This window comes from Oncorhynchus gorbuscha, unplaced genomic scaffold (genome assembly GCF_021184085.1).
Source record: "Oncorhynchus gorbuscha isolate QuinsamMale2020 ecotype Even-year unplaced genomic scaffold, OgorEven_v1.0 Un_scaffold_5239, whole genome shotgun sequence".
In the NCBI taxonomy this organism is placed as follows: domain Eukaryota; kingdom Metazoa; phylum Chordata; class Actinopteri; order Salmoniformes; family Salmonidae; genus Oncorhynchus; species Oncorhynchus gorbuscha.
In genome coordinates, this window is record NW_025749088.1 from 1 (window position 1) to 27,693 (window position 27,693).

General features: G+C 43.9%; 1 protein-coding gene across 1 annotated transcript; it reads right to left on the reverse strand.

Annotated features, from left to right (window-relative positions):
* Positions 1-2,869: 2,869 nt before the first annotated feature.
* Positions 2,870-18,533, reverse strand: LOC124029009 (protein Jade-1-like; the record flags this gene model as incomplete). The annotated part of the gene is made up of 4 exons (XM_046340882.1): positions 2,870-3,081; positions 4,377-4,561; positions 14,874-15,031; positions 18,469-18,533. Coding segments are annotated over 4 exons (620 nt in total), but the record flags the coding sequence as incomplete, so codon positions are not given.
* Positions 18,534-27,693: the final 9,160 nt, after the last annotated feature.

A 27,693-nucleotide genomic window follows, 5' to 3' on the forward strand; every position in this document is an offset into this window, starting at 1 on the left:
TGATAATGTATTAGACCAGGCATATAGCCACGGTGCTGTGATAATGTATTAGACCAGGAGCCACGGTGCTGTGATAATGTATTAGACCAGGCTATGCTGTGATAATGTATTAGACCAGGCATATAGCCACTATGCTAATGTATTAGACCAGGCATATAGCCACTATGCTGTGATAATGTATTAGACCAGGCATATAGCCACTATGCTAATGTATTAGACCAGACATATAGCCACTGTGCTGTGATAATGTATTAGACCAGGCATATAGCCACTATGCTGTGATAATGTATTAGACCAGGCATATAGCCACTATGCTGTGATAATGTATTAGACCAGGCATATAGCCACTATGCTAATGTATTAGACCAGGCATATAGCCACTGTGATAATGTATTAGACCAGGCATATAGCCACTATGCTGTGATAATGTATTAGACCAGACAATATGCTGTGATAATGTATTAGACCAGGCATATAGCCACTATGATAATGTATTAGACCAGGCATATAGCCACTATGCTGTGATAATGTATTAGACCAGACATATAGCCACTATGCTGTAATAATGTATTAGACCAGACAATATGCTGTGATAATGTATTAGACCAGGCATATAGCCACTGTGATAATGTATTAGACCAGACATATAGCCAATATGCTGTGATAATGTATTAGACCAGACATATAGCCAATATGCTGTGATAATGTATTAGACCAGACATATAGCCAATATGCTGTGATAATGTATTAGACCAGACATATAGCCAATATGCTGTGATAATGTATTAGACCAGACATATAGCCAATATGCTGTGATAATGTATTAGACCAGACATATAGCCAATATGCTGTGATAATGTATTAGACCAGACATATAGCCAATATGCTGTGATAATGTATTAGACCAGACATATAGCCAATATGCTGTGATAATGTATTAGACCAGACATATAGCCAATATGCTGTGATAATGTATTAGACCAGGCATATAGCCACTATGCTGTGATTATGTATTAGACCAGGCATATAGCCACTATGCTGTGATTATGTATTAAACCAGGCATATAGCCACTGTGATTATGTATTAGACCAGGCATATAGCCACTGTGATAATGTATTAGACCAGGCATATAGCCACTGTGATTATGTATTAGACCAGGCATATAGCCACTATGCTGTGATAATGTATTAGACCAGGCATATAGCCACTATGCTGTAATAATGTATTAGACCAGACATATAGCCACTATGCTGTGATAATGTATTAGACCAGGCATATAGCCACTGTGATAATGTATTAGACCAGGCATATAGCCACTATGCTGTGATTATGTATTAGACCAGGCATATAGCCACTGTGATAATGTATTAGACCAGGCATATAGCCACTGTGCTGTGATAATGTATTAGACCAGACAATATGCTGTGATAATGTATTAGACCAGGCATATAGCCACTATGATAATGTATTAGACCAGGCATATAGCCACTATGCTGTGATAATGTATTAGACCAGGCATATAGCCACTGTGCTGTGATAATGTATTAGACCAGGCATATAGCCACTGTGCTGTGATAATGTATTAGACCAGACAATATGCTGTGATAATGTATTAGACCAGGCATATAGCCACTATGCTGTGATAATGTGTTAGACCAGGCATATAGCCACTATGCTGTGATAATGTATTAGACCAGGCATATAGCCACTATGCTGTGATAATGTATTAGACCAGGCATATAGCCACTATGCTGTAATAATGTATTAGACCAGACATATAGCCACTATGCTGTGATAATGTATTAGACCAGACAATATGCTGTGATTATGTATTAGACCAGACATATAGCCACTGTGCTGTGATAATGTATTAGACCAGGCATATAGCCACTATGCTGTGATAATGTATTAGACCAGGCATATAGCCACTATGCTGTGATAATGTATTAGACCAGACATATAGCCACTATGCTGTGATAATGTATTAGACCAGACAATATGCTGTGATAATGTATTAGACCAGGCATATAGCCACTATGCTGTGATTATGTATTAGACCAGGCATATAGCCACTATGCTGTGATAATGTATTAGACCAGACATATAGCCACTATGCTGTGATTATGTATTAGACCAGGCATATAGCCACTATGCTGTGATAATGTATTAGACCAGGCATATAGCCACTATGCTGTGATTATGTATTAGACCAGGCATATAGCCACTATGCTGTGATAATGTATTAGACCAGACATATAGCCACTGTGCTGTGATAATGTATTAGACCAGGCATATAGCCACTATGCTGTGATAATGTATTAGACCAGGCATATAGCCACTATGCTGTGATAATGTATTAGACCAGGCATATAGCCACGATGCTGTGATAATGTATTAGACCAGGCATATAGCCACTATGCTGTAATAATGTATTAGACCAGACATATAGCCACTATGCTGTGATAATGTATTAGACCAGGCATATAGCCACTGTGCTGTGATAATGTATTAGACCAGGTATATAGCCACTATGCTGTTGTCTAGGTCAATTAAGACCTAGACAACCAGGTGAGGGGAGATCCTTACTAATCAGTGACCTAGACAACCAGGTGAGGGGAGATCCTTACTAATCAGTGACCTAGACAACCAGATGAGGGGAGATCCTTACTAATCAGTGACCTAGACAACCAGGTGAGGGGAGATCCTTACTAATCAGTGACCTAGACAACCAGGTGAGGGGAGATCCTTACTAATCAGTGACCTTAATTTATCAATCAAGTACAAGGAAAGAGGAAACCCCAGAGACTCAGTCCTCTGGGTTGAGTTGGACGCGTGCTAGGGCAATGACGCTGGATTACAGAACCGTACCTGGTGAACACAGATGTTGCACTTGTCACAGAAAACCATCTCGTTGTTGTCCTCGCTGTCAGGTGACCGACAGATGTCACACACAACATCCTCGTCGTACTCCATGCCAAGCCCCTCCTCCGTTGCCATGGCATGGCTCATTCTGTCATAGCAACGCCTCTCAAACTCCTCCATCACTCTCTCCATGGTCATCTCATCCAGCAGCACCATGCCTGAAGAACAAATAACATTAAACACTGCACAGCGCTGGACCACGACACAGTCCATACTACACAGAGCTGGACCACGACACAGTCCATACTACACAGCGCTGAACCACGACACAGTCCATACTACACAGCGCTGAACCACGACACAGTCCATACTACACAGCGCTGAACCACGACACAGTCCATACTACACAGCGCTGAACCACGACACAGTCCATACTACACAGCGCTGAAACACGACACAGTCCATACTACACAGCGCTGGACCACGACACAGTCCATACTACACAGCGCTGGACCAAGACAGTCCATACTACACAGCGCTGGACCACGACACAGTCCATACTACACAGCGCTGAACCACGACACAGTCCATACTACACAGCGCTGAACCACGACACAGTCCATACTACACAGCGCTGGACCAAAGACAGTCCCTACTACACAGCGCTGAACCACGACACAGTCCATACAACACAGCGCTGGACCACGACACAGTCCATACTACACAGCGCTGGACCACGACACAGTCCATACTACACAGCGCTGGACCAAGACAGTCCATACTACACAGCGCTGAACCACGACACAGTCCATACTACACAGCGCTGAACCACGACACAGTCCATACTACACAGTCCATACTACACAGAGCTGAACCACGACACAGTCCATACTACACAGCGCTGGACCACTACACAGTCCATACTACACAGCGCTGAACCACGACAGTCCATACTACACAGCACTGAACCAAGACAGTCCATACTACACAGCGCTGGACCAAGACAGTCCATACTACACAGCGCTGGACCAAGACAGTCCATACTACACAGCGCTGGACCACAACACAGTCCATACTACACAGTGCTGAACCACGACAGTCCATACTACACAGTACTGAACCACGACAGTCCATACTACACAGCACTGAACCAAGACAGTCCATACTACACAGCACTGAACCAAGACAGTCCATACTACACAGCACTGAACCAAGACAGTCCATACTACACAGCACTGAACCAAGACAGTCCATACTACACAGCACTGAACCAAGACAGTCCATACTACACAGCACTGAACCAAGACAGTCCAAACTACACAGCACTGAACCAAGACAGTCCAAACTACACAGCACTGAACCAAGACAGTCCATACTACACAGCGCTGAACCACGACAGTCCATACTACACAGCGCTGAACCACGACAGTCCATACTACACAGCGCTGAACCACGACAGTCCATACTACACAGTAAGCTGTACAACCGTAGATGAGGGGGTAAATCTACTGACCCATCAGAGTGAACTGCTGGTTGATGAGCTCCAGCCAGGCCACGTCAGTGTCGTTGAGGTCGTAACGACACGTCCCCTCAGCCAGGGTCTGGATGTCCACGTACCCCAGCGCCCCTGAACAACCCGAACGGATCCACTTCTTAGGCGTCGAGAACATCACCTCCATCCCCCGCTCAGCCACTCCCCTACAGAGCAGAGATATGATCAAAGAGTTAGATATGACGAGAGAGCAGAGATGGTTAGGTATGACTAGAGAGCAGAGATGGTCAGATATGACTAGAGACCAGAGATGGTTAGATATGACTAGAGAGCAGAGATGGTTAGATATGACTAGAGAACAGAGATGGTTAGATATGACTAGAGAACAGAGATGGTTAGATATGACTAGAGAACAGAGATGGTCAGATATGACTAGAGAGCAGAGATATGACTAGAGAACAGAGATGGTCAGATATGACTAGAGAACAGAGATGGTCAGATATGACTAGAGAACAGAGATGGTCAGATATGACTAGAGAACAGAGATGGTCAGATATGACTAGAGAACAGAGATGGTTAGATATGACTAGAGAGCAGAGATATGACTAGAGAACAGAGATGGTCAGATATGACTAGAGAACAGAGATGGTCAGATATGACTAGAGAACAGAGATGGTCAGATATGACTAGAGAACAGAGATGGTCAGATATGACTAGAGAACAGAGATGGTCAGATATGACTAGAGAACAGAGATGGTCAGATATGACTAGAGAACAGAGATAGTTATACATAAACTCAGCAAAAAAGAAATGTCCTCTCATTGTCAACTGCGTTTATTTTCAGCAAACTTAATGTGTAAATATTTGTATGAACATAACAAGATTCAACAACAGACATAAACTGAACAAGTTCCACAGACATGTGACTAACATAAATGGAATAATGTGTTCCTGAACAAAGGGGGGTCTAAATCAAAAGTAACAGTCAGTATCTGGTGTGGCCACCAGCTGCATTAAGTACTGCAGTGCATCTCCTCCTCATGGACTGCACCAGATTTGACAGTTCTTGCTGTGAGATGTTACCTCACTCTTCCACCAAGGGACCTGCAAGTTCCCAGACATTTCTGGGGGGGTGGCCCTAGCCCTCACCCTCACCCTCCAATCCAACAGGTCTGGTGAGGTCCTGCCTTACAACAAGCCCTCAGTCCAGCCTCTCTCAGCCTATTGAGGACAGACTGAGCATTGATGGAGGGATTGTGTGTTCCTGGTGTAACTCGGGCAGTTGTTGTTTACATCCTGTACCTGACCCCGCAGGTGTGATGTTCGGATGTAGCAATCCTGTGCAGGTGTTGTTACACGTGGTCTGCCACTGCGAGGACGATCAGCTGTTCTCCCTGTAGCGCTGTCTAAGGCGTCTCACAGTACGGACATTGCAATTTATTGCCCTGGTCACATCTGTAGTCCTCATGCCTCCTTGCAGCATGCCTAAGGCACATTCACGCAGATGAGCAGGGACCCTGGGCATCTTTCTTTTGGTGTTTTTCAGAGTCAGTAGAAAGGCCTCTTTAGTGTCCTACGTTTTCATAACTGTGACCTTAATTTCCGACAGTCTGTAAGCTGTTCGAGTCTTAACAGGTGCATGTTCATTAATTGTTTATGGTTCACTGAACAAGCATGGGAAACAATGTTTAAACCCTTTACAATGAAGATCTGTGAAGTTATTTGAAATTTTACGAATCATCTTTGAAAGACAGAGTCCTGGAAAAGGGACGTTTCTTTTTTTGCTGACTTTATATATCAATGAATTGGTGAGGGCACTAGAAAAGTCTGCAGCACCCAGCCTCACCCTACTAGAATCTGAAGTCAAATGTCTGTTTGCTGATGATCTGGTGCTTCTGTCACCAACCAAGGAGGGCCTACAGCAGCACCTAGATCTTCTGCACAGATTCTGCCAGACCTGGGCCCTAACAGACCTGGGCCCTAACAGACCTGGGCCCTAACAGACCTGGGCCCTAACAGACCTGGGCCCTGACAGTAAATCTCAGTAAGACCAGGACCACAAATACAAAGTCCATCTAGACACCGTTGCCCTAGAGCAGGGGTGTCAAACATACGGCCCGCGGGCCGGAACCGGCCCCCAAGGAGGTTCGATCAGGCCCGCAGGATAATTTGAAAGTGGAAAAAATGCATAAAAGACATGGAATTAATATTTTTAATTCGCTGCAATTCATGGATTATCCGCTAAGGGGCGCACTCTTTCCATCAGAGTAGAAGACAAGCCGCATCACTGAGACAGACTGAAAACAGCAGACGGTATCAATGCGCCATCTGCTGCTTGTTACGACGTTGTTAATACCTTGGTCTCTACCTCTCCGCTACACCTTCATTAGCCAAAATGTCGTTATCCAAACGGAGAAAAGTAGATAAGGAGTGTAGAATTTTCAAAGAAAAATGGACCACGTCCTATTTATTTACAGAGATGCACGGAAAACCTTTGTGCTTGGTGTGTTTGCAACAAGTTTCGGTATTGAAGGAATATAATATTCGACTCCACTACGAGACTCATCACAGCGAAAAATATGACGGCTTGCAAGGACAACTGAGAAGAGATAAGATTAACGAATTGCTGGCGGGTCTGAGGAAACAGCAGTCAACTTTCATCCAGAGCCGAGAAGTCAGTGAAGCAGCGGTAAAAGCCAGCTACCTAATTGCTAGCGAAATAGCATTAGCATCGAAGCCGTATTCCGACGGTGACTTTGTTAAACGATGCATGATGAAGGCGGCTGAACTTGTATGTCCCGAGAAGCGACAAGCTTTTGCCAATATTAGCCTGACGAGGAATACTATAGCAGAGAGGATTTCGGAACTATCGGCAGATTTAGACAGTCAATTGAAACAGAGAGTCAAGTCATTTATTGCATTTTCCGTGGCAATTGACGAGAGCACTGACATCACAGACGTGGCCCAACTGGCCATATTTATTCGAGGAGTTGATGAGACATTGACTGTTACTGAAGAGTTTCTTGAGTTGGTGCCAATGATGGACACCACAACAGCCGAGGACATTTTCGGCTCTGTCGTTGCTGCATTGGACAGAGTTGGAGTGGACTGGTCCCGCGCTGTCAGCCTGGCTACAGACGGCGCGCCATCCATGGTCGGAAAGAAAGCAGGTGTCGCGACAAAGTTCAAAGACAAAGTACAAGCCCTTAATGGAGGAGATCGTTTCTGGACATTTCACTGTATTTTGCACCAGGAGGCATTGTGTTGCAAGTCGCTGAAAATGGACCACGTCATGGAGGTGGTTGTTCGCACTGTAAATTTCATCCGGTCCAGAGGTCTGAACCATCGTCAGTTTGACACTTCTCAGCGACAGCAACATTACCCACAGCCTGCCATACCACACTGAAGTGAGATGGTTAAGCCGAGGCGCTGTGCTGAGGCATTTCTTTGATCTACGAGAGGAAATCGGACAGTTCATGGAGAAAAAAGGAAAACCGGTGTTGGAATTACAATCTCAGGAATGGCTACGGGACCTTGCATTCTTGGTTGATATTACTGAACACTTGAACAATCTGAACAAAATGTTGCAAGGCTGCAAAAAAGTTGTCACACAGTTTTCTGACAACATACATGCATTTAAGTTGAAGCTGACTTTGTGGGAGATGCAACTGGCAAATGGCAACCCTGCTCATTTCCCCTGTCTGAGAGATGTGTGTGTGACCAGACCTGATGCGGACATGAAACGGTACAAAGACAAAATTGCAGGACTACTGCGGGAGTTTGAGAAACGTTTTCAGGTATTTGGTGAACTTGAGACAGAATTTTCAGTTTTTCGCTCACCTTTCACAGTTAAAGCTTCTGATCTGCCGGTCGAAATTCAGCTAGAGATAATTGATTTGCAGTGTGATGCAGATTTGAAGGGCAAATTTGCCTCTGTAGGTCTGGACAGATTTTATCAGTATCTACTACCAGGGTACCCCAAATTAACAGCCCTGGCTGCTAAAATTTTGTGCATGTTTGGGACAACCTACCTTTGTGACCAAATTTTCTCAGTGATGAATATCAATAAAACAAAAATGCGTTCAAGGCTCACAAACAAGCACTTAAATGACATTCTGAAAGTGACAGCTAGTCAGGACATGACACCTGGTGTTGATGCACTTGTACAGGCCAAAAGATGCCAAGTTTCAGGTACAAATACAAGTCCAGACTAGACTAACACCTTTAAAATGCTGCCTTAGATACTGTTTGCATTGAAAGAATACAGCTCTGTGAAGATGAATCCTTACTGTGGTGATTTAAAAAATGTGCACTTTAATGTTAGTCAGCAGCTTCAAAACAAAAGTTGTGTGATGGAATTCTACTGTTCATACAACTCCATAAATTTTCAGTATGTATTGTATGTGTATGTATGTTTCATGTATGAAGTTTACAGATTTACAGGACAGGCAACACTTTCTTCATTACACATTTAAAATCACTCTCCTTAGTTTGTAAGGTGTATGCAGGGATTACATTTAGATTTTATATGCGTATGTATAAGTGGTTTAAAAATTCCTTTCTTTAAAAGTCTCATTTAATCTTAAAGTGCATTACTATATTTTTCAGTACCAATTAAAGTTTTGTGCCTTTGTACAATCAGTGGGATCAGTTGCAATGCATATTTGTGAATGATAAAAGTAAATTGCACATTTGTCTAAGGAAATATGAGGTGTTTCATGAAATGTTTTGTAAAAGGATAGTTCATTAAATTTCAATATTTTCCTAATGTTCTTGTGCTTCTTTACACCAAAACAAAGGAAAGACATGATATTTTGGTTATTTATAGCAGAGTATGGTATAATTTTAATGGTCCGGCCCACTTGACATCTCCCTAGGCCGTATGTGGCCCACGATGCGAAATGAGTTTGACACCCCTGCCCTAGAGTATACAAAAAAACTATACATACCTTGGCCTAAACATCAGTGCCACAGGTAACTTCCACAAAGCTGTGAACGAACTGAGAGACAAGGCAAGAAGGGCCTTCTATGCCACGAAAAGGAACATAAAATTCAACATACCAATTTGGACCTGGCTAAAAATACTTGAATCAGTTATAGAACCCACTGCACTTTATGGTTGTGAGGTCTGGGGTCTGCTCACCAACCAAGACTTCACAAAATGGGACAAACAACAAATTGAGACTCTGCATCAGAATTCTGCAAAAATATCCTCTGTGTACAACATAAAACACCAAATAATGCATGCAGAGCAGAATCAGGCCGATACCCACTAATTATCAAAATCCAGAAAAGAGCTGTTAAATTCTACAACCACCTAAAAGGAAGCGATGCCCAAACCTTCCATAACAAAGCCATCAACTACAGAGAGATGAACCTGGAGAAGAGTCCCCTACTAAGCAAACTGGTCCTGGGGCTCTGTTCACAAACACAAACACACCCTACAGAGCCCCAGGACAACAGCACAATTAGACCCAACTAAATCATAAGAAAACAAAAAGATAATTACTTGACACATTGGAAAGAATTAACAAAAAAACATAAAACTAGAATACCTGACCACTGTGACTGACCCAAACTTAAGGAAAGCTTTGACTATGTACAGAATCAGTGAGCATAGCCTTAGCCTGTCTTCTCTTGAGAGCCAGGTCTGCCTATGTGCTCACTGCCCACAAAATTAGGTGGAAACTGAGCTGCACTTCCTAAACCCTTTGCCCAATGTATGACCATATTAGAGACACATATATCCCTCAGATTACACAGATCCACAAAGAATGTGAAAAGAAACATACATTCACGTACATATTACCTCAATTAACTAAACTAAGCGGTGCCCCCGTACATTGACTCTGTACCAGTACCACCTGTATAAAGCCTCGCTTCTGTTATTTTCACTGTCATTTTACAATTATTTTTATTTTGTATTTCTTTACTTACCTATTGTTTAAATTGCCCTGCTTGTAAGCATTTCACTGTAAGGTCCACCTGTTGTATTCGGCACACGTGACAAATAAACTTTGATTTGGTCAGGCCCCAGAACTACAACCACTACTGTTAGCTGTGTTACCTGGTCAGGCCCCAGAACTACAACCACTACTGTTAGCTGTGTAACCTGGTCAGGCCTCAACCACTACTGTTAGCTGTGTAACCTGGTCAGGCCTCAACCACTACTGTTAGCTGTTTAACCTGGTCAGGCCCCAGAACTACAACCACTACTGTTAGCTGTGTAACCTGGTCAGGTCCCAGAACTACAACCACTACTGTTAGCTGTGTAACCTGGTCAGGTCCCAGAACTACAACCACTACTGTTAGCTGTGTAACCTGGTCAGGCCCCAGAACTACAACCACTACTGTTAGCTGTGTAACCTGGTCAGGCCTCAACCACTACTGTTAGCTGTTTAACCTGGTCAGGCCCCAGAACTACAACCACTACTGTTAGCTGTGTAACCTGGTCAGGTCCCAGAACTACAACCACTACTGTTAGCTGTGTAACCTGGTCAGGCCCCAACCACTACTGTTAGCTGTTTAACCTGGTCAGGCCCCAGAACTACAACCACTACTGTTAGCTGTGTAACCTGGTCAGGCCTCAACCACTACTGTTAGCTGTTTAACCTGGTCAGGCCCCAGAACTACAACCACTACTGTTAGCTGTGTAACCTGGTCAGGTCCCAGAACTACAACCACTACTGTTAGCTGTGTAACCTGGTCAGGTCCCAGAACTACAACCACTACTGTTAGCTGTGTAACCTGGTCAGGCCCCAACCACTACTGTTAGCTGTGTAACCTGGTCAGGCCTCAACCACTACTGTTAGCTGTGTAACCTGGTCAGGCCCCAGAACTACAACCACTACTGGCTACCATTTCTCCTCTTCCTGTTAGGACATGCTCATGTCCTGTAACCTCAAAGACTTGGAATCAACCTTGTCCACAGTTTCAGTGGGTAAAAAGGGAAATGTTAGAGCTGTACATATCCACGACGAGAGTAGCTGACTGTAGTAATACAGGAACCTGGTTACACTACTATGTGCTTGTGTTGTAAAAAAACACTGACAAGCTAATTGTCCTCAGCTATTCAAACAAAACAGAGGCATGGCAGTGCCACTCATAGAGTCAATCACCACCTTCCGGAGACACCTGAAACCCCACCTCTTTAAGGAATACCTAGGATAGGTTAAGTAATCCCTCTCACCCCACCCCCCCTAAGTTTTAGATGCACTATTGTTAAGTGACTGTCCCACTGGATGTCATAAGGTGAATGCACCAATTTGTAAGTCGCTCTGGATAAGAGCGTCTGCTAAATGACTTAAATGTAAATGTAAATGTAGTTATACCAAGAGCCTTAGGAAACCCCTTAAAACACAATAAAACAATACCAGATAAACCAGGGCAATTTATCTGCAGGTTGTTGTGGAAATAATCAGAATTGGGTGGTAACATAGGTAAGATGTTTTATATTCATCATATGTTCATAAGTTACTCCTCATCAGAATGGTATTTTTGTATAATACTGTGACGAGGTTGCAGTTATCTGTTCTATGTCAGGACTAAGTTGCTTGGGCCGCAGAGAGGGGAGAGGTCAAAGTGTCATCAAACATATCTTTTGGTCCACTGTGTCTGTGTGGAGTCACTCCCTACTTTTCCCATCGGGGAGAGGAGGATGGCCGTGTCTGGAATCATTCTATGCTCCCTCTAAATGTTGTCCCTATCTTAACCTATAGCAATCATTCTCCTCTCTGTGAGTTTGTCCAGGATTGGTTGTATTTAGAATTGGTTGTATCTAAATGACAATTTGATATATGCCTGTTGATATGGAGGATTGGTTTATGGTTCTGGGGTTTGAGTCAGGAGACAAAGCTGAATGATTTATTATGTCTATGCTGTCTGACTATGTGTGTTCTTTGCTATTAAAAGGATCGCAGTTGCAATGCAGAAGGGGCTCTCAGAGAATTCACTGAGAGACACTGAATTACGTGAGAGTCACAGGATTGTGATAGAGCTCATATGGTCCTTCTGTAGCTCAGTTGGTAGAGCATGGCGCTTGTAACGCCAGGGTAGTGGGTTCAATCCCGGGACCACCCATACGTAGAATGTATGCACACATGACTGTAAGTCGCTTTGGATAAAAGCGTCTGCTAAATGGCATATATTATAAAGATGGACTTTGATAACTAACTCGGACTTGTGTGTGTGGTTTGCTCCCATTATTTGGTAAATAGAGGAAATTTCCATGACAAGGTGAAGGTGTTTATGTTGGCCATAATGGATACAGAATAAAATGGATTTACACCACAATTCAGAAAAGAATGCCTCATCTACAAAAATCATATTTACATGAGATTTGTCCTCCATCAAATGGTAGTATGGCAGCCATATTGGATTTTGAACCCCAAAGATAAACCTGTGGTGGCCCCTGACTAAATTGCAAGAGTAGTAGCTAAAGATACAAAACTCTTTAAGGAACCTTGGACCCCAAAATGTCATTTTGATGTCTGAGCCCACTTGTTTTCCTTAGTGACGATTACAATAGCCACAGCATAGAAAAAAACATGTTTACTGTGTGTATTCTTGTCAGACAGGCCCATAAACCACTGAATGAGAGAACATTTGACTTGGAAAGTTGTCTATTAATCAGCTAACACAAAGTAAAGCTTATATTCATTATAAATATTCATAGTTGATATATTCCCCTGTTGTATCTGTTTCCAGGTCTATGTTTCCTAGATGCATTAAGATATTATAATGCTGTTTGTTTGTTGTATGTAGTGCAGACAACTGACAACTTCTATTCCACATTTTAGCAATATCACAGCATGTAATATTGGGTTACATGAGTTTGTGGCCCATCCTCCTTCCTGCCAGGCATATTCTGCACTTTTTCAGTTAAAGGGGTGTGTCACAATATTGATCAATTTAATCTCTTTTACAGTAAAACACTTTTACACAGCCATCAACTGGGAGACATTAGGGATGTGAAAAAACATAGTTGTGTTTTGTTCTACCTCGGGTAGAAGCATCTCTAATGTAGGGCCTTGCCACTGGCCTACTACATGTCCTACTGGGCTACAGGTTGAGGGATGGTGTTTAGGCTACATGTCCTACAGGTTGAGGGATGGTGTTTAGGCTACATGTCCTACAGGTTGAGGGATGGTGTTTAGGCTACATGTCCTACTGGGCTACAGGTTGAGGGATGGTGTTTAGGCTACATGTCCTACCGGTCTACAGGTTGAGGGATGGTGTTTAGGCTACATGTCCTACAGGTTGAGGGATGGTGTTTAGGCTACATGTCCTACTGGGCTACAGGTTGAGGGATGGTGTTTAGGCTACATGTCCTACAGGTTGAGGGATGGTGTTTAGGCTACATGTCCTACTGGGCTACAGGTTGAGGGATGGTGTTTAGGCTACATGTCCTACTGGGCTACAGGTTGAGGGATGGTGTTTAGGCTACATGTCCTACTGGGCTACAGGTTGAGGGATGGTGTTTAGGCTACATGTCCTACTGGGCTACAGGTTGAGGGATGGTGTTTAGGCTACATGTCCTACAGGTTGAGGGATGGTGTTTAGGCTACATGTCCTACAGGTTGAGGGATGGTGTTTAGGCTACATGTCCTACAGGTTGAGGGATGGTGTTTAGGCTACATGTCCTACAGGTTGAGGGATGGTGTTTAGGCTACATGTCCTACAGGTTGAGGGATGGTGTTTAGGCTACATGTCCTACTGGGCTACAGGTTGAGGGATGGTGTTTAGGCTACATGTCCTACCGGTCTACAGGTTGAGGGATGGTGTTTAGGCTACATGTCCTACAGGTTGAGGGATGGTGTTTAGGCTACATGTCCTACTGGGCTACAGGCTGAGGGGTGGTGTTTAGGCTACATGTCCTACTGGGCTACAGGTTGAGGGATGGTGTTTAGGCGACATGTCCTACCGGGCTTGAGGGATGGTGTTTAGGCAACATGTCCTACCGGGCTTGAGGGATGGTGTTTAGGCAACATGTCCTACCGGGCTTGAGGGATGGTGTTTAGGCAACATGTCCTACCGGGCTTGAGGGATGGTGTTTAGGCAACATGTCCTACCGGGCTTGAGGGATGGTGTTTAGGCAACATGTCCTACCGGGCTTGAGGGATGGTGTTTAGGCAACATGTCCTACCGGGCTTGAGGGATGGTGTTTAGGCAACATGTCCTACCGAGCTACAGGTCCTACCGAGCTACAGGTTCTACCGAGCTACAGGCTACATGTCCTACCGGGCTACATGTCCTACCGGGCTACATGTCCTACCGGGCTACATGTCCTACCGGGCTACAGGCTACGTGTCCTACTGGGCTACACGTCTTACCGGGCTACATGTCTTACCGAGCTACAGGCTACATGTCCTACTGGGCTATATGTCTTACCGGGCTACAGGCTGGGGGATGGTGTTTAGGCTATATGTCCTACCGGGCTACAGGCTGAGGGATGGTGTGAGGGCTATATGTCCTACCGGGCTACAGGCTGGGGGATGGTGTGAGGGCTACATGTCCTACCGGGCTACAGGCTGGGGGATGGTGTGAGGGCTGACAGGGACCTGGACTCCCTTCTCCCACTCCTGTCTCCAGGGGTCGGCCAGGACGTAGTAATCCTCAGGGTTCAGTTGGTACGTGTCATGGAGCTTCATGGCCGTGATGAAGTCTGTCCTGAACACCTGCACAACACAGGGACACAGACAGACACTCACTTAATACCTGGGACACAGACAGATCACTCACTAAATGGGACATAGAGACACAAAAAGATCACTCACTAACTGGGACATAGAGACAGAGAGATCACTCACTAACTGGGACATATAGACAGACAGATCACTCACTAAGTAATTGATGAGTGTAGGGTAGGACAGGAGCGAGTCGTGTTCTTTCGACCAAATGATTGAAGCATTTTTAAACAAGTATTTCTTCATATATTGACACACCCTGTGTTTTAATAAACTGTATGCACTGAGCTTGTCTGATTCTTTAAGCGCACTGTTTGATTAATTAATTAACACACACAAATTACTCTAGAATGAGTACGAGATTGATTTGATTGTGTAGGGCCGGGCTCAGACATGCTGCGCTGTAAAAAAAAAAAAAAAAAAAAAAAAGACTGACTGTAACTAGCACCTGTTGTCTGTCTCCTCCCTGCCGCGGCGACCACCACAGAACATCGGAGTTTATCGCACTCGCCCTCTCAGGCTTGTTGCTGAAGCTGCAACATAATCACAGCCATTTCTGATTGAAAAGTTGTTACCGAAATCCCTCATTTGTTTAGGAATAACATTCCCTATTCCCTCAACCCTTGCTCTCTCCATGTGAAACATGTATGTATCACATGCACGTTATCAATAGCCTATCATAATCAAATCAATCCGTTGGTTATAACCAACTCTGAACACCGTAACAGCAAAATGGACTCAACAGGCAAATGTTTACTGGTTGCTCAGGAGGGAAAGAGAAAGTCAGATGTGTGGAAGACATTTGACTTAGTTGTGGAAACTACTGGAGATCCAGACAAAGGAGGGTAAAGGAGCAGGCCTCCAGCTCCATGGTGGTTCTACAAGGCTGCTATAAGGAGGGTAAAGGAGCAGGCCTCCAGCTCCATGGTGGTTCAACAAGGCTGCTGTAAGGAGGGTAAAGGAGCAGGCCTCCAGCTCCATGGTGGTTCTACAAGGCTGCTGTAAGGAGGGTAAAGGAGCAGGCCTCCAGCTCCATGGTGGTTCTACAAGGCTGCTATAAGGAGGAGATCAGGACAAAGGAGGGTAAAGGAGCAGGCCTCCAGCTCCATGGTGGTTCTACAAGGCTGCTATAAGGAGGGTAAAGGAGCAGGCCTCCAGCTCCATGGTGGTTCTACAAGGCTGCTATAAGGAGGAGATCAAGACAAAGGAGGGTAAAGGAGCAGGCCTCCAGCTCCATGGTGGTTCTACAAGGCTGCTATAAGGAGGGTAAAGGAGCAGGCCTCCAGCTCCATGGTGGTTCTACAAGGCTGCTATAAGGAGATCAAGACAAAGGAGGGTAAAGGAGCAGGCCTCCAGCTCCATGGTGGTTCTACAAGGCTGCTATAAGGAGGGTAAAGGAGCAGGCCTCCAGCTCCATGGTGGTTCTACAAGGCTGCTATAAGGAGATCAAGACAAAGGAGGGTAAAGGAGCAGGCCTCCAGCTCCATGGTGGTTCTACAAGGCTGCTATAAGGAGGGTAAAGGAGCAGGCCTCCAGCTCCATGGTGGTTCTACAAGGCTGCTATAAGGAGGAGATCAAGACAAAGGAGAGTAAAGGAGCAGTGCTGTGAGAGTATTGTGTGTGTCAGATTACAATATTATTTACATTTACATTTACATTTAAGTCATTTAGCAGACGCTCTTATCCAGAGCGACTTACAAATTGTGTTCCAGTTTCCGCCAATGTCCAGCAACATCCCACAACCATTACCCCAGATTGACTTAATTTCTGCTGATGTTGGCTGATCAGATAGCTCCCTCTTTGAAGTGAAGGGGAAAACCAATAGAATGGCATCACTTTTCAACGGTCGATGACCTGGCAACCATATAAATTGAGACTTCAGTGCCGTTTTCAAAATCCTCTGGCTTAAAGTGCTGGCTAAAAACACAATACATTTTAATATTTCTCTCACCTCCATGGGGAGGTCCTTCACCTCCCAAAATCACCATGAATTCTGGATAGTAGGGTTTGATTACAACCAGGGTAATGTAGCTGGCCCGTTTCTACCGGTGAGATGCAGAAACGCTCGTAGTGGCATGTATTGAGGAAATTCACAACTTTTTTCTCAAGAGAGTATTCAGAACCCTTCACAATTTCCACATTTTGTTATGTTACAGCCTTATTCTAAAATGTATTACATTTAAAAAATATAAACTGAAATTACATTTACATAAGCATTCAGACCCTTTACTCAGTACGTTTAAAGCACCTTTGGCAGTGATTATAACCTCTACTCTTCAAGGACATTCAGGTGAACCTTCACCCCAGTCTGAGGTCCTGAGCGCTTTGGAGCAGACCATTTGGAACAGTGGAACAACTATAGTGATGCACCGATATGCCATTTTTGGATGATACCGATATCCGTTATTTTCCCAAAAACACTGATTTAAAATGGAGCAGCCATTTACACAATGGGTTAAATAGATAACACAAACACATGGACACAGTGGTCCAAGGCACTGCATCTTAATGCAAGAGGTGTCACTACAGTCCCTGGTTCAAATCCAGGCTGTATCACATCCAGCTGTGATTGAGAGTCCCATAGGGCAGCGCACAATTGGCCCAGCGTCGTCTGGGTTTGGTTGGGGTAGGCAGTCATTGTAAATAAGAATTTGTTCTTAAAAGTGACTTGCCTAGTTAAATAAAGGTTACACACAAACACCACACTGACCAAAAAGTTATTTTGTTGGCATTTACGTATGTCCACATTACCAGTAAAACATCATCAAAAACTATTTATTTAACTTACTTGCTGTGCTGTTTCGTTGTTCAGTCGTTTCATTCTCAACCAGGATGTCTATGAAAAGGAGTTTGGGTCTTTGCGTGTCAGAAAATATATATTACTATTTGACGTGGCTTGTTGACCAACCAGGACGTCACATAAAATGATGAACGCGTTAAATTATCAACTGTGAATTTAGCCACATTTATTGTCAACATGTGTGTATTAAACACTATTTCAGAATTGGATCCCTCTCTTTCTACAGAATTGGTATATCGCCTACCCTACGATGGACACTATAGACTCACCGTCTCCGGCATTGGCCCGTTGTACAAACAAATAATTGACTGTCTCAACTGTTTTTGGGGAACAGTCATAATGTAAAATGATGTAACAGGTGAAACTAAGAAATGGCAACCTGCTTCATCTCCCTAACGTATTGTACAAGTTGACTCCAGGTATTAACTTACTAAAAAACGGATAGTTTTGATGATATTGAAAAAACTATACCATTGCCTTTTTCAAATAACCCGGTATACGATATATATGGTCAACCTCCCAAGCCTAAAATAGGGACAAACAGATCATTAAATAACTGGGACAGACGACATTCATCAGCACACAGCAACAAGCAGACAGAAGCTGGGTGAGGGGTTAGGTGACTTACTTCTGAGGGCTTCTTCCAATTGGCTCTCCTGGGTTGAGAATGTTGGGACCAGGAAGTGGAGTTACCTTAAAGATGACAGAGAAAAGACATCAGACATCTCAATTATCTGACATTTCCTTACTTGTAGTCCAGTGGCAAGGCCCTACATTAGAGATACTTCTACCCGATGTAGAACAAAACACAACTATGTTTTTTCACATCCCTAATGTCTCCCATTTGATGGTTATGTAAAAGTGTTTTACTGTAAAAGAGATTAAATTGATCAATATTGTGACACACCCGTTTAACTGAAAAAGTGCAGAATATGCCTGGCAGGAAGGAGGATGGGCCACAAACTCATGTAACCCAATATTACATGCTGTGATATTGCTAAAATGTGGAATAGAAGTTGTCAGTTGTCTGCACTACATACAACAAACAAACAGCATTATAATATCTTAATGCATCTAGGAAACATAGACCTGGAACCAGATACAACAGGGGAATATATCAACTATGAATATTTATGAAGTAGGGATGTTAACCGGTTAGCGACCAGAAAAACATTTGACCGGTCATGCTTAACAGTAAAAATGTGCATCATTTTGTGGAATTAAATTGGCACGTGTATTTTCATTAGTCGTCATGCATTTTATTAAATCACACACACACACACACACACACACACACACACACTAGTTAGAGAGGAATAGTCTACCACCTGTCAGACAGCACCAGAGAAGCTCCTCAAAGTCTGTAGACGACTGGAGTGAAACCTGTTTTTGTAAGGCCAGTCATTGGTCAGCCCAGTCATTGCGTAACAAATAACAATTCTAAATGCAACTGCGTGTTAACTTGTGGCCACGATTTAAAAATAAGCTATTTTAATTTCTCAATCTCAACTCATAAAGTGTGCCACCCTATTGCCATTCAGCTGCATAGGGTATAGTTTGCCTATAATACAATGTGAGCTGGAGGCAGTATAATGTAATGTAGAGGCAGTATAATGTAATGTGGAGGCAGTATAATGTAATGTAGAGGCAGTATAATGTAATGTAATGTAGAGGCAGTATAATGTAATGTAGAGGCAGTATAATGTAATGTAGAGGCAGTATAATGTAATGTAGAGGCAGTATAATGTAATGTAGAGGCAGTATAATGTAATGTAGAGGCAGTATAATGTAATGTAGAGGCAGTATAATGTAATGAAGAGGCAGTATAATGTAATGAAGAGGCAGTATAATGTAATGAAGAGGCAGTGTAATGTAATGAAGAGGCAGTGTAATGTAATGAAGAGGCAGTGTAATGTAATGAAGAGGCAGTATAATGTAATGAAGAGGCAGTATAATGTAATGAAGAGGCAGTATAATGTAATGAAGAGGCAGTATAATGTAATGAAGAGGCAGTGTAATGAAATGTAGAGGCAGTATAATGTAATGAAGAGGCAGTATAATGTAATGAAGAGGCAGTATAATGTAATGAAGAGGCAGTATAATGAAATGTAGAGGCAGTATAATGTAATGAAGAGGCAGTGTAATGAAATGTAGAGGCAGTATAATGTAATGTGGAGACAGTATAATGTAATGTAATGTGGAGGCAGTATAATGTAATGTAGAGGCAGTATAATGTAATGAAGAGGCAGTATAATGTAATGAAGAGGCAGTATAATGTAATGAAGAGGCAGTGTAATGTAATGTAGAGGCAGTATAATGTAATGTAGAGGCAGTATAATGTAATGTAGAGGCAGTATAATGTAATGAAGAGGCAGTATAATGTAATGAAGAGGCAGTATAATGTAATGAAGAGGCAGTGTAATGTAATGAAGAGGCAGTGTAATGTAATGAAGAGGCAGTGTAATGTAATGAAGAGGCAGTATAATGTAATGAAGAGGCAGTATAATGTAATGAAGAGGCAGTATAATGTAATGAAGAGGCAGTATAATGTAATGAAGAGGCAGTGTAATGAAATGTAGAGGCAGTATAATGTAATGAAGAGGCAGTATAATGTAATGAAGAGGCAGTATAATGTAATGAAGAGGCAGTATAATGAAATGAAGAGGCAGTATAATGTAATGAAGAGGCAGTGTAATGAAATGTAGAGGCAGTATAATGTAATGTAGAGGCAGTATAATGTAATGTAGAGGCAGTATAATGTAATGTAGAGGCAGTATAATGTAATGTGGAGGCAGTATAATGTAATGTGGAGGCAGTATAATGTAACGTGGAGACAGTATAATGTAACATGGAGGCAGTATAATGTAACGTGGAGGCAGTATAATGTAACGTGGAGGCAGTATAATGTAACGTGGAGGCAGTATAATGTAATGAAGAGGCAGTGTAATGAAATGTAGAGGCAGTATAATGTAATGTGGAGACAGTATAATGTAATGTAATGTGGAGGCAGTATAATGTAATGTAGAGGCAGTATAATGTAATGAAGAGGCAGTATAATGTAATGAAGAGGCAGTATAATGTAATGAAGAGGCAGTATAATGTAATGAAGAGGCAGTATAATGTAATGAAGAGGCAGTATAATGTAATGAAGAGGCAGTATAATGTAATGAAGAGGCAGTATAATGTAATGTAGAGGCAGTATAATGTAATGTAGAGGCAGTATAATGTAATGTAGAGGCAGTATAATGTAACGTGGAGGCAGTATAATGTAACGTGGAGGCAGTATAATGTAACATGGAGGCAGTATAATGTAACGTGGAGGCAGTATAATGTAACGTGGAGGCAGTATAATGTAACGTGGAGGCAGTATAATGTAACGTAGAGGCAGTATAATGTAACGTAGAGGCAGTATGATGTAACGTAGAGGCAGTATGATGTAATGTAGAGGCAGTATAATGTAATGTGGAGGCAGTATAATGTAACGTGAGCTGGAGACAGTATATTGTAACGTGAACTGGAGACAGTATATTGTAACGTGGAGGCAGTATAATGTAACGTGAACTGGAGACAGTATATTGTAACGTGGAGGCAGTATAATGTAATGTAGAGGCAGTATAATGTAATGTGAGGCAGTATAATGTAAGGCAGTATAATGTAATGTGAGGCAGTATAATGTAAGGCAGTATAATGTAATGTGAGGCAGTATAATGTAAGGCAGTATAATGTAATGTGAGGCAGTATAATGTAACGTGAACTGGAGACAGTATATTGTAACGTGAACTGGAGACAGTATATTGTAACGTGAACTGGAGACAGTATATTGTAACGTGAACTGGAGACAGTATATTGTAACGTGAACTGGAGACAGTATATTGTAACGTGAACTGGAGACAGTATAATGTAACGTGAACTGGAGACAGTATAATGTAACGTGAACTGGAGACAGTATATTGTAACGTGAGCTGGAGACAGTATATTGTAACGTGAACTGGAGACAGTATATTGTAACGTGAACTGGAGACAGTATATTGTAACGTGGAGGCAGTATAATGTAACGTGAACTGGAGACAGTATATTGTAACGTGGAGGCAGTATAATGTAATGTAGAGGCAGTATAATGTAATGTGAGGCAGTATAATGTAATGTGAGGCAGTATAATGTAATGTGAGGCAGTATAATGTAATGTGAGGCAGTATAATGTAACGTGAACTGGAGACAGTATATTGTAACGTGGAGGCAGTATAATGTAACGTGAGCTGGAGACAGTATAATGTGGAGACAGTATAATGTAACGTGAGCTGGAGACAGTATAATGTAATGTAGAGGCAGTATAATGTAATGTAGAGGCAGTATAATGTAATGTAATGTGGAGACAGTATAATGTAATGTAATGTGGAGGCAGTATAATGTAATGTGGAGGCAGTATAATGTAATGTGGAGGCAGTATAATGTAACGTGGAGGCAGTATAATGTAACGTGGAGACAGTATATTGTAACGTGGAGACAGTATATTGTAACGTAGAGGAAGTATAATGTAATGTGGAGGCAGTATATTGTAACGTGGAGACCGTATATTGTAACGTGGAGACAGTATAATGTAACCAGTATATTGTAACGTGGAGACAGTATAATGTAACGTGAGCTGGAGACAGTATATTGTAATGTGGAGACAGTATAATGTAACCAGTATATTGTAACGTGGAGACAGTATAATGTAACCAGTATATTGTAACGTGGAGGCAGTATAATGTAACGTGAGCTGGAGACAGTATATTGTAATGTGGAGACAGTATAATGTAACGTGAGCTGGAGACAGTATAATGTAACGTGGAGACAGTATAATGTAACCAGTATATTGTAACGTGGAGGCAGTATAATGTAACCAGTATATTGTAACGTGGAGGCAGTATAATGTAATGTAAAGGCAGTATAATGTAATGTGGAGGCAGTATATTGTAACGTGGAGGCAGTATAATGTAACGTGAGCTGGAGACAGTATAATGTAACGTGGAGACAGTATAATGTAACCAGTATATTGTAACGTGGAGGCAGTATAATGTAACCAGTATATTGTAACGTGGAGGCAGTATAATGTAATGTAAAGGCAGTATAATGTAATGTGGAGGCAGTATATTGTAACGTGGAGACAGTATATTGTAACGTGGAGGCAGTATAATGTAACCAGTATATTGTAACGTGGAGGCAGTATAATGTAACCAGTATATTGTAACGTGGAGGCAGTATAATGTAACCAGTATATTGTAACGTGATATAACACTATTTGACGAGTTAAATAAGTTTTTAATTTGACACGTTTCATAACACAGTTCTATCATAGAATGCCTTGTAGCACTGTCAAAGCTGTACAAAAAGTCTGCAAACAAGCAAACATCAAACGTCCAACGATTAGCAGCACTGTAGAAACTATTACACTCAACTGAACGACTTGATTAGTGTAGTGTTAGCTAGCTACATAGCTGTCTTTGCCGTCTTCGTATCCAAGATAATTGTGTAGTTTAGAGTGTGTAGTCTTAGAGTGATTATCTTAATTTACCGAGGTTAGCTAGCCAGCTAGACACTGCTAGCTAGCCAACAGCTAGCCAACGTCTTCCGAATAGAACTCAACAACCCGGTCGCATTCCGCTTCGCTCTTCAGGTAGTATCACATTTTCATTTCATTCCATTACAGTACAACGGTTTGATTTGTTTGATCGTAGCTAGCTACATAGCTAGCTACATAGCCGTCTTTGTATCAAAGATAATTGTGTAGTCTAGAGCGATTTTCTAGGTTAGCTAGCCAGCTATTGTCGTTCTTTTAACGCAACGTAACGTAATCAACACTGCTAGCTAGCCAGCTAGCCCCCGAATAGCAGCACTGTAGAAACTATTACACTCAACGGAACGACTTGATTAGTGTAGTGTCAACAACGCAGCCACTGCCAGCTAGCCTACAAAGTCAACAACGCAGCCACTGCCAGCTAGCCTACTTCAGCAGTACTGTATCATTTTAATCATTTTAGTCAATAAGATTCTTGCTACGTAAGCTTAACTTTCTGAACATTCGAGACGTGTAGTCCACTTGTCATTCCAATCTCCTTTGCATTAGCGTAGCCTCTTCTGTAGCCTGTCAACTATGTGTCTGTCTATCCCTGTTCTCTCCTCTCTGCACAGACCATACAAACGCTCCACACCGCGTGGCCGCGGCCACCCTAATCTGGTGGTCCCAGCGCACACGACCCACGTGGAGTTCCAGGTCTCCGGTAGCCTCTGGAACTGCCGATCTGCGGCCAACAAGGCAGAGTTCATCTCAGCCTATGCCTCCCTCCAGTCCCTCGACTTCTTGGCACTGACGGAAACATGGATCACCACAGATAACACTGCTACTCCCACTGCTCTCTCTTCGTCCGCCCACGTGTTCTCGCACACCCCGAGAGCTTCTGGTCAGCGGGGTGGTGGCACCGGGATCCTCATCTCTCCCAAGTGGTCATTCTCTCTCTCCCCTTACCCATCTGTCTATCGCCTCCTTTGAATTCCATGCTGTCACAGTTACCAGCCCTTTCAAGCTTAACATCCTTATCATTTATCACCCTCCAGGTTCCCTCTGAGAGTTCATCAATGAGCTTGATGCCTTGATAAGCTCCTTTCCTGAGGACGGCTCACCTCTCACAGTTCTGGGCGAATTTAACCTCCCCACGTCTACCTTTGACTCATTCCTCTCTGCCTCCTTCTTTCCACTCCTCTCCTCTTTTGACCTCACCCTCTCACCTTCCCCCCCTACTCACCTCATCTTTACTAGATGCTGTTCTTCCACTAACCTCATTGCAACTCCCCTCCAAGTCTCGGACCACTACCTTGTATCCTTTTCCCTCTCGCTCTCATCCAACACTTCCCACACTGCCCCTACTCGGATGGTATCGCGCCGTCCCAACCTTCGCTCTCTCTCCCCCGCTACTCTCTCCTCTTCCATCCTATCATCTCTTCCCTCTGCTCAAACCTTCTCCAACCTATCTCCTGATTCTGCCTCCTCAACCCTCCTCTCCTCCCTTTCTGCATCCTTTGACTCTCTATGCCCCCTTTCCTCCAGGCCGGCTCGGTCCTCCCCTCCCGCTCCGTGGCTCGACGACTCATTGCGAGCTCACAGAACAGGGCTTCAGGCAGCCGAGCGGAAATGGAGGAAAACTCGCCTCCCTGCGGACCTGGCATCCTTTCGCTCCCTCCTCTCTACATTTTCCTCTTCTGTCTCTGCTGCTAAAGCCACTTTCTACCACTCTAAATTCCAAGCTTCTGCCTCTAACCCTAGGAAGCTCTTTGCCACCTTCTCCTCCCTCCTGAATCCTCCTCCCCCTCCCCCCCCTACTCCCTCTCTGCAGATGACTTCGTCAACCATTTTGAAAAGAAGGTCGACGACATCCGATCCTCGTTTGCTAAGTCAAACGACACCGCTGGTTCTGCTCACACTGCCCTACCCTGTGCTCTGACCTCTTTCTCCCCTCTCTCTCCAGATGAAATCTCGCGTCTTGTGACGGCCGGCCGCCCAACAACCTGCCCGCTTGACCCTATCCCCTCCTCTCTTCTCCAGACCATTTCCGGAGACCTTCTCCCTTACCTCACCTCGCGCATCAACTCATCCCTGACCGCTGGCTACGTCCCTTCCGTCTTCAAGAGAGCGAGAGTTGCACCCCTTCTGAAAAACCTACACTCGATCCCTCCGATGTCAACAACTACAGACCAGTATCCCTTCTTTCTTTTCTCTCCAAAACTCTTGAACGTGCCGTCCTTGGCCAGCTCTCCCGCTATCTCTCTCAGAATGACCTTCTTGATCCAAATCAGTCAGGTTTCAAGACTAGTCATTCAACTGAGACTGCTCTTCTCTGTATCACGGAGGCGCTCCGCACCGCTAAAGCTAACTCTCTCTCCTCTGCTCTCATCCTTCTAGACCTATCGGCTGCCTTCGATACTGTGAACCATCAGATCCTCCTCTCCACCCTCTCCGAGTTGGGCATCTCCGGCGCGGCCCACGCTTGGATTGCGTCCTACCTGACAGGTCGCTCCTACCAGGTGGCGTGGCGAGAATCTGTCTCCTCACCACGCGCTCTCACCACTGGTGTCCCCCAGGGCTCCGTTCTAGGCCCTCTCCTATTCTCGCTATACACCAAGTCACTTGGCTCTGTCATAACCTCACATGGTCTCTCCTATCATTGCTATGCAGACGACACACAATTAATCTTCTCCTTTCCCCCTTCTGATGACCAGGTGGCGAATCGCATCTCTGCATGTCTGGCAGACATATCAGTGTGGATGACGGATCACCACCTCAAGCTGAACCTCGGCAAGACGGAGCTGCTCTTTCTCCCGGGGAAGGACTGCCCGTTCCATGATCTCGCCATCATGGTTGACAACTCCATTGTGTCCTTCTCCCAGAGCGCTAAGAACCTTGGCGTGATCCTGGACAACACCCTGTCGTTCTCAACTAACATCAAGGCGGTGGCCCGTTCCTGTAGGTTCATGCTCTACAACATCCGCAGAGTACGACCCTGCCTCACACAGGAAGCGGCGCAGGTCCTAATCCAGGCACTTGTCATCTCCCGTCTGGATTACTGCAACTCGCTGTTGGCTGGGCTCACTGCCTGTGCCATTAAACCCCTACAACTCATCCAGAACGCCGCAGCCCGTCTGGTGTTCAACCTTCCCAAGTTCTCTCACGTCATCCCGCTCCTCCGCTCTCTCCACTGGCTTCCAGTTGAAGCTCGCATCCGCTACAAGACCATGGTGCTTGCCTACGGAGCTGTGAGGGGAACGGCACCTCAGTACCTCCAGGCTCTGATCAGGCCCTACAGCCAAACAAGGGCACTGCGTTCATCCACCTCTGGCCTGCTCGCCTCCCTACCACTGAGGAAGTACAGTTCCCGCTCAGCCCAGTCAAAACTGTTCGCTGCTCTGGCCCCCCAATGGTGGAACAAACTCCCTCACGACGCCAGGACAGCGGAGTCAATCACCACCTTCCGGAGACACCTGAAACCCCACCTCTTTAAGGAATACCTAGATAGGATAAGTAATCCTTCTCACCCCCCCCTTTAAGATTTAGATGCACTATTGTAAAGTGACTGTTCCACTGGATGTCATAAGGTGAATGCACCAATTTGTAAGTCGCTCTGGATAAGAGTGTCTGCTAAATGACTTAAATGTAAATGTAAACACCGTCCACGAACGATGTGTTTACTATATCCAATAGTTCTTCCCTGTTGTATATAATAACACAAGGTTTTCTGGGCTAACAATGTAACAATTACATTTATTTTTTTAAATACTGCAGTTTCCTAAGGACTAGAAGCGAAGCTGCCATCTCTATTGGCGCCATCTTGTGTTAAAGAATGAAGAAGCTTCACCCTCCCAGCCTTCAACCTCCCTGCTTCAGTCACTGAAGAATGGTCTCCTTGACCTTTTTGAGCGCCGTCACTTGCTAACAGCCCTCTCTGCCTTGCAGTCCTCAGTCTGTGGACGGAGATCAATCAATCAAGCAGTAGACTGTTCATCATGTTGGTGGACAGGCTGGACCTCCACTTGATGCGTCATGGCCAAGAGCACACAGCAGGATGTCCCGTGTCTCTTCCATTCTCACTCTTTGGAAAAAAATAGTACAATTCCGACACTCGCAATAGTTGTCGCTCCAAAACTCTCTCTGCTTCCACTTGATGAATGGATGCAAAGCGCCAGCGTACGTTGAATGGGCAGAAAGCGAGGTTCCACTAGATTCCATAGCCACAAAGTCAGATTGCATTAGCCTGAATGACATGACCCACGTAATTATAGAGCAAGGATGAGCTGTGAGAGCTGTCAGTCAGACTAAAATTCC